The 9,036-nt window shown below is 27.4% G+C and overlaps 1 protein-coding gene across 1 annotated transcript; it reads left to right on the forward strand.

The window, feature by feature from the left end:
* The first annotated feature begins 326 nt into the window (after positions 1-326).
* On the forward strand, positions 327-8,707 carry LOC100209971 (high-affinity choline transporter 1). The gene is made up of 9 exons (XM_065800552.1): positions 327-434; positions 585-803; positions 1,061-1,168; positions 1,955-2,259; positions 6,381-6,506; positions 6,590-6,743; positions 7,204-7,433; positions 7,543-7,792; positions 8,015-8,707. The coding sequence occupies exons 2-9, from the start codon at positions 590-592 to the stop codon at positions 8,380-8,382; spliced, it is 1,755 nt and encodes a 584-aa protein (XP_065656624.1). The 5' UTR covers positions 327-434; positions 585-589; the 3' UTR covers positions 8,383-8,707.
* The last annotated feature ends 329 nt before the right edge of the window (positions 8,708-9,036 follow it).

A 9,036-nucleotide genomic window follows, 5' to 3' on the forward strand; every position in this document is an offset into this window, starting at 1 on the left:
CGATGTTTTCGAGAAGTTTTTGGCCTATTACTTTAAATCTTAAATTTTATAACTTATCATTCGTAACATTTAAAAAAATTGTTTGTTTTTATTTTATTACTTTTTTTTATTTATTTGGTGTTTTTTTTTCTCTTGTTAATTTATAAATATAAAAGTTGTCGAGCGAAAATAACGCGTATAGCAAAACAATGATATATAATTCAACGATGCGTAAACGATGAATAATAAACGATAAAATACTACAACGATTATTCTGCGATATATTAACGATAATGCTTTTTATGATTTATCATAAAAATCAGTTTAAAATAAGATAAACATCAATTTATAACTTTGTTTTGTATTAAGAATTATTAATAATGTTTTGTATACATCTTTAACAAAACATTCTTAATATATAACTATACTTTGGAACAAATATTTGCTGGGTAAAAGTAAAGGAGCTTGTAGTTTTTTTAAACATTCTTTTTTGTGTGAACATTTTTAGTAAAGCGTGTGAAATAATTGTTACAGAAGCAAGATTTTATTACAAAGATAAACGAGTTTGAGCTTTCTTTTTATTGTTGTATATTCGATTATTTTAGGCAAAATGGCGGTTAACATAGTTGGTGTCTCTGGTATTATAATGTTTTACGTAATCATTCTTGTTATCGGACTTTATGCCGCACGCAAAAGAAATTTAAGCAGAAGAAAACTTTCAATTAATGATAACCCCGAAGATCATCCAGAGAAAAGCGAAACCAGCGAAGTAATTCTTGCTGGAAGGAACATTGGCATTATCATCGGATCCTTCACAATGACCGGTATTTAATAAACATGCTAGTTTCTCTTTTATTAATGTGCGTTTTGTTTTTAGTTAATACAATTGATGTCAGTTAATAATGTTATTTTTCATTTTAAAAAAACTTTGTAATTTAAAATGTGAAAAAAAACTCTTTAAATATTTGTGAGAGATTTTGGATTTTTACCGACAAAATTTATGTTTATGTTACAATTTTATTCTATATATGGTTTTATATATTAAGTTTATATTACAAAATTTTTGTTTTACTATTTACAGCAACATGGGTCGGAGGAGGATATATTAACGGAACATCTGAAGTAGTAAACAAAAGAGGATTGGCTTGGGCTCAGTCATCTTGGGGATATTCTTTAAGTTTGTTAATAGGTGTGCTATTTAAATCAAAAGCATTTTTTGCAAGTAATTTATAAAAAATAATGTTTTAGAAAACGTTTTTCAGTTGAGTCATTTTCATTATATTGTGAACCTATTTAATGCATAATATCCATAATGACCCATCTCCTTTGTAACATTTATAGATTGAACTAAAATTATTTTTATATATTATGGGCTTATTTAGTGTATATTATTTAGTGTATAGCTTATTTTATTTTTAGGGAAGCTGTTCAATGAGAGATTTCCTCTTACATTTAATAATCTCTAATTATATACCTGAATTACACTATTATTATTATTTTTTTGTTAATAAAATAAAAAATAAAATACTAATAAATACTAATAAATTGAAATACTAATAATAACTAATACTTTAATAATAATTTAATAAATTAAAATAATTACTAATAATTATGCATTTTTGTTGCTTCTGACAAAATCATGTTTTTAACTGTTTTTATCTAAATCTGACGACAAAAATAAATAATTTTTTTTAAAACAATTGCAAACTTTTATCTATTCCCTAACAAACTAAAAATGAATAAACAATTTATGTTTGAATTAAAACTTCTTTCAACACCCTGCTTTAAACACCCAGCTTCACCAGTTTTAACGACACCATTTTTGATTAATCTGTCAATTTCAAACTGTCAATTGGTTATTACAATTTAAAATTCAATAGTCAATTGATTTAAAATTTGTCATTAAATTTAAAATTTAGCTATGAACTTATAACTAACATGGCATGTTAAATGATGAATATAAACTTTATTTTAGGAGGTTTCTTGTTTGCCAAAATAATGCGACAGAGAGGATATGTTACAATGCTTGACCCGTTTCAAGAAAGATACGGATCACGTATTGGAGGTTTGATGTACTTCCCTGCATTTCTTGGAGAGTTGCTATGGTCTGCTGCTACGTTAAACAGTTTGGGCGCAACCATTAGTGTTGTATTAAGTCTTGATATTAACGTGTCGGTAATCGTTTCAGCGTGTATTGCAATATTTTATACTTTTTTTGGTGGTCTGTGGTCTGTTGCTTACACAGACGTTGCTCAATTGGTTTGTATGTTTATAGGAATGGTAAGTAAAGTCGTAAAACTAAAAAATTAAGTAGATTTTTATTTTTTTTATTTTTATTTTTAATACTTGATTTAATTTAGCTTCTTCTAAAAGAGTAGAATTTCTTTATTTCATTTTTTTGCCGGAAATGCCAAAACATTGTAATGAATAACTAGCCTTGGGTTACATAAATCAAAACTAAAACACTGGAAACTACAGACATGTTAGTCGTAGGTTGTCCTGGTTTCGCTGTATTTTTGATCACTCTTGTCTTTACCGAGTGATAAAGGCGGTTCCCATAGACATAATTTTTTATTCTAAAAATATATTTTTATAGACATTGATAAATTAATAATTCAAACGTTTTTTTAAAAGAATTTAAACTATTTATCTTTTTATAATTTCTTTAAAGATAAAATGTCGACGCAAACGTTTGTTTTCTAAAAAAGCAAGAAAATAGATAAAAATAATAATATTAAAAGTTTTTTATAATAAAAAGGTTTAACTCAAAACTGTAACTTTTTCAATAAAAATCTGTAAAATATAAAACGTTAAATTCTATCCATCTGTGTGTTCGACGTGTATACGATATATTCGATGTATATACTATATATTCAATGTATACAATATATTTGATGTGTATACTTTATATTCGATGTATATTCAATACTTTCTAGGCTAGTATTATAAAGTTGAAAAAGTTATATGAAAAAAATGCACCTAATGTATTTTTAAAGCTTTTTTTTATTATTATTATTTCTATTTTTTGTTTAATTTGGAGTAGTTTTTCAAATTCGAAAAGACGTCTTTTAGACCTCTTATGTTTTTGGATATCGGCTCTTATGCTAAGTTTGCTAAATTTATTTTTACTGTAAATAAAATATTATGTTTTCGATCTCTTTTGACAGGTTTACAATAGATTTAGAAAAAAATTGGTTACTTTTTAAACTGATTTCACATTAACAAAATATCAGTGTTGATAAACGGCGTGAATATTCTTGCCTCCACTTTTCTTCCGCAGCAAACGGCTGCTGCCTCCCAATTAATTTTTAGCGACAATACTTTTTTTATTCCGCCTCCGGTGGCTTCCGCCTTTCTATTGGTGGCCGCAATCAGAGTGTTTTTTTGGAGGCAAAATGTATTGAAGGCCGACGCCAATAGAGAGGCGGAAGCCAATGGTGGCCGCCTCCAGAAAAAATTTTGGAGACGAAACCATTTGCAAGCCGCCTCCAATAGCTTCTGCCTCCCAGCTGGCTGCGGCCGCAAAATTAGAGGCGGAAATATTTGCCTTCCGCAGGCGGGTGTAATGAAAAATAATTGCACGTTTGTCTATAAGTTAACGAGAAATTAAAATATTAACTGAGAACAAATGTTAAATATTTGACATCAAAGTTTTGTTTTATATGATTTATTGACTATTTAAAAAAAGATTTTGAAAAAAAAAATTATAATTTTGTCAGAGCGGTTATTTTTCTAGGACTTACTAATAAATTTTTAACTTTTAAACGTTTTAAACTTTTAATCACTTAAAACTTTAAAACGTTTAAAAAGTAGTTGAGTCTATATTTTTAAAAGTATAGAGTAAAATATAAATAATATTTATATATATTTAAATTTTATAAAGTATATATATTTAAATTTTACAAATTTTATTTTTTTTGTTGTAATTTGGCAAAACTATTAGCGTAATGCAGCGTGGTCGCAAGTTTTTAATAAACATTAGCAGATATTTTTTCAATAACTTTTACAATATCCAATTATTTAAAATAAGTATTTAACGTTATGGCAAATGATAAAATACATAAAAAATTTAGCATGTCGACTTTTTAATTACTTAGCTTAATTACTTAATATAATTTTTTTTTGTTAAAAAGATTTCGCCAATGGCAAAGAAGTAAATTTTCCGATTTTTAACTTTTGTTTTGAACAATAAAACTACTAATTTATTCTACTTAATTTATTAGTTTTAAAAAAAAAGTTAGAATTTTTTTTAAATACTTATAACTTTTGCAATGAATCATATTAAATGAAACTTGATGTCAAATAAAATTTGTTTCTAGTTGGTATTTGATTGCTTTGAAGCAAATAAGCAATTATTTTTCATCACATCCGCCGACTACAGGCAAATATTTTCGCCTCCAATTCGGCGGCCGCAGCTTTTTCTGGAGGCGTCCACCAATGGCTTCCGCCTCTCTAATGGCGTCGGTCTCCAAAACAATTTGCCTCCAAAAAATAACTCTAGCTGCGTCGCCAAAAGAAGGGCAGAAGCTACTGGTGGTGGAAGAAAAAAAATTTTGCCCCTAAAAACTGATTGGGGGGCCGCCGCCAACAGCTTTCGCCTCCCTAAAAAGTCGGCTTTTTGGCAGAAAGTTACTTTGCCGCAGTGCGACATTATCATTTCTGCAAAATATCTTTAGATAGTCGTGACAACTCATTTACTGTAAAAAATCCCTCAACAAAGCGGTTTGTTTTAAGAGTCTTGAAAGCAAGGCAAACAAATAATTTAAAAAAATTATTTTTCTAGGGCATTATTGTAGGGCAGTATTATTGATTAAAATGATTTTCATATTACATCTGCTAAAAATATTATAACTTATATTTTAAATCGGCTGAAAATTTGTTTTTAAGAGCTGCTTTTGTGACCTTTGCAAAAATTAATTTCTAACTTTGTTATTTAGATTTATAGTTAAGTTTACAAATGTTTAAATATTCAAAATCAGATTAGAATGTCTCATAGAATGAAACTCATTTAAATGAATATTTTTTGCACAAAAGAATATCTGTTATCACTATTACTAATTTTCTAAGAGAATTTTAATAAATAATAAGCAGCGATACAAATATATTATAAATAAGATATATTATTTTGTTTATATTATTTGCAATATAAAAATATATTATATAAATTATACTAACAACAAACTATATATTAAGCGTTATAACTTGTGATTAAAATGTTCAAGAGAAAAGAAGATTATGAATGCCCTATAAATTGGGCAAAGAATATATTCAGCATTATATATAATGCTGAGATCGAATTAAAAAAAAGAGTATTTATCTTATTTTATTTTCAGACACTGTAAGATCTATTCGAGAGGCTGGACCATCCCAAAGAGAACTTACAGGAGTATGACGTATCTGTTTTTTATCGACTGACGACATAAAAAAAATGTGTCAGTTTTCTGACATTTGCTGACTAAAAGTTCAAATTCGCCCACGTAAAAAAGTTCAAATTTGTCCACGTAAAAAAGTTCAAACTTTTGCCCAACAAAAGGTTTTCTTCACTAAGTATCATTTTTACAAAAAAAAAAAAATTTATAAAATAAATGAAAAAGTTCAAGGTTGAGAGTCCGGCAGTTTTTGTCAACATAAAGAATAAAATACATTTTTTAGATTCTAGATTCTATCATTATTCTCTGGTGAGGATCAATGCACAGATGTTATAAATCTTCTGAAAAAACAGAATACATAAATCAAAAGTTGAATTTCTTTATTTTTAAACAACAGCAAACAATAATGAGATCAGAATGGTTCGCGCATAAAGATATTTAAAATTTTGAATAACTTCTACAATTTGCATGCGATATTGATGTATTAGAGTTGAGAACAGATGCGACTTTACGGTAGAGGGAAAGGGGAGGGGTATTACAACCCCACCCAACCCCCCACCCCTACCCTAAAGAAAGTGGATTTTAAGTTATAATTGGTTTTTTTACGAATTTAGTTGGCTAGTCGGGTATTTGACACAATTCAGTTGCTGCTTTTGGTGTGCTTTATTTTTTTGGTTTATGTATATATATATGTATCTATATATGTATGTATGTATGTATGTATCTATCTATCTATCTATCTATCTATCTATCTATCTATCTATCTATCTATCTATATATATATATATATATATATATATATATATATATATATATATATATATATATATATATATATATATATATATATATATATATATATATATATATATATATATGTATATATATATATTTAAAAAAAATTGTTTATAAATTTCACAACGTAATGTTTCTTTACATTTTTTCTCTATACATTAAAAAAACGTTTTCTAAACTTATTATATTGGTGAAACATGTTATATTTAATTATAAAAAATAAATTTCATACTTTAGTGGATAACAATCCCATTTGCGTTAACTCACAAGTCTGTTAAGAGTATATCTCTTACAAGTAATCATTGGGCTGAAGGTTGGGTATGGAGCGATGCTGGCATTTGGATTGATTACGCTCTTTTATTGGTATAAAATGAATTTAGATGCTATCATTAAGCATACATGTTTTTTTTTTTATGTCACGTTCCAATTATTTAATTTATTACTAGATATGTGGTGGGATCCCATGGCAAGTATACTTTCAACGTGTTTTATCGAGTAAATCAGAAAAACAAGCTCAATATTTATCCTTTGCTGCAGCAGCTGGATGTCTTTTAATGTCAATACCATCAATATTAATAGGAGCAGTTGCTTCCTCAACCGGTGAGTTATTGCACAACCGAAGTGTTACTACACAACCAGTAAGCTATTATAGAACTGGTCATTTATTGCACAAAAGTAAGAAATTTTTTAAAAAAAAGTAGAACTGCCAAACTCTCTGTAAAGAAGCAACTTCTGACTTTAAACCCATGTCTTGGTGAGTAATGGGTACAAAGAAACATCGCAAATTTTAATTAAACATTTGTAATGCAGCTGTTGCCATTAAAAGCTTCCGAAATTATAAATAAAAAGCTAATGTAAAGTATTTTGAAGCTTTAGAAAATATTTAATGTTCTGATAATTAATTTTGAAAAATTCACGAAATTACTTATAGGTTTGATGATTTTGATATATAAGTTGAGTTTTTAATTAGCTTTTAAAACTTAGACTTATTATGCTTTGTTTTTCTTTTTATTTACTTATTGTATCACTTTGTATTAAAATTTAAATACTTGTTATTAAGATTGGAAAAAAACTGGTTACAAAGAAGTGGCAACGATACGTAATGATGTGCTAGAGTTTGAATACCAAAAAACAATGCCATTAGTTTTGCAGTACCTTACTCCTCCGGCTATCTCATTTATTGGTCTTGGAGCTGTTTCAGCTGCTGTCATGTCTAGCGTTGATTCAAGTGTTTTATCTGCAAGCTCAATGTTTGCTCATAACATTTATAAAATGTTTCTTCGACCACAGGTTAAAAGATATTTTAACATTTAAATTATTTTCTTTCAAAACTTTTGTAAGCGTGTCATCACCCAATTATGTTTTTGTGCATCTTCTAACAACAGAACTTTTTCTACAGGCACGAGACAAAGAAATGGTCTGGGTTATAAGAGTGTCAATCTTGGTGATTGGTATCATTGCTACAGTTATTGGACTAACAGTCAAGTCGATATATGGATTGTCCATTTTATGTTCTGATCTTATATATGTTGTTTTGTTTCCTCAATTAGTTTGTGTTCTTTATTTTCGCTATGCCAATTCATACGGAGCACTTGCGTCATTTTTTGTTGGAATGATACTAAGATGTCTTGGAGGAGAAGATATGCTTGGTAACGCAATAAAATTCTATTTTAAACTTAAATTTAATTATTTTCTGCTAACTTCTTGATATTGATTATTTTTACTTCATTTTTTTCTACTACCTGCTATTTTTGCTTGAAACCCTTTGCAAAATTATTTTGGTTTTTTATTTTACTGCCCAATATTCTTTTCATTATTTTTTATTAAAGCACAAGTGCAGTTATAAAGTATCCATTTAAAAAATTATATAGGTATGAATGCAGTTATAAAGTATCCTTATTTTGATAATGCAAATAATACACAAAAGTTTCCATTTCGCACTTTTTCAATGCTTGTATCAACGTTTGTTTTATTGACAACGTCAATTATTGTCCATTTGCTTTTTGAAAAAAAAAAAATTCCTTTAAAATACGACTACGCAGGATGTTTTGCTTCGCCTATAAAACCATTTTGTATAAAAGATATGATTGTGACGTCCGGTGTGGAGATATCAAATTCAAATAAAAAGTTTGAAGACATGAAAAATGAAGAAACCGAGCTAATTCATTGTGCTAACGAGGAAAATGATATAGACCAAAAATTGGAAAAAAATGGAAAATGTAATGAAGTTAATAGTTAATTACAGTACTATACTTAACTAATTTATACTAACTTCTGAAAGTTTAAAACGATTCAAATTAGCTTAGATAGACTTAGATAAACATTATTTATTGATTTATTTTATTATATGAACACTATAAGTTGTATAATACTTGTAAAGTAAAATTTTAAAGTTAAAATTTTAAAATTAAAGTTGTATAATACTTGTAAAGTAAAATTTTAAAGTTAAAATTTTAAAATTAAAGTTGTATAATACTTGTAAAGTAAAATTTGACATTTCTTTTAAAAGCTTACATATAATGAATAGAATTTAAAGTTTTGAACATTCATATCTCAGGCACAAATTAACGTTTTTTCAATTTTCTTTTTTTTTCTTTTTTCTAAATGATGAAGTTTGTATTGTAAAAATAATGCAATAAAAATTAAAACTGGCATTAGATAATTAGGAAAAGGAATCCTGGAATAATGGGTTTTCCGGTCCTGTACTCTTCTCATTTGTTACATTTATTTCTGTAAAAGTATTATTCTTAACCAGAAGCAATTATACGAATAAAATGGGGGGGGAGGGGGTCCTTAAGGTGGTACTAGCCCGACAAATTTCAAAATTTTCAGATTTTTTTTTTCTAAATTTGAAAAATTTTGGGCTAACTTTCCATAAATTTCATCAAACAAT

Source organism: Hydra vulgaris, chromosome 06, assembly GCF_038396675.1.
Source record: "Hydra vulgaris chromosome 06, alternate assembly HydraT2T_AEP".
NCBI lineage: Eukaryota > Metazoa > Cnidaria > Hydrozoa > Anthoathecata > Hydridae > Hydra > Hydra vulgaris.

Coding starts and splice junctions, on each gene's coding strand:
- LOC100209971 (XM_065800552.1), top strand. CDS start 590: ATGGCGGTTAACATAGTTGGTGTCTCTGGTATTATAATGTTTTACGTA. Junction 804..1,060: donor CGGATCCTTCACAATGACCG/GTATTTAATAAA, acceptor TACTATTTACAG/CAACATGGGTCGGAGGAGGA. Junction 6,507..6,589: donor TTGATTACGCTCTTTTATTG/GTATAAAATGAA, acceptor ATTTATTACTAG/ATATGTGGTGGGATCCCATG.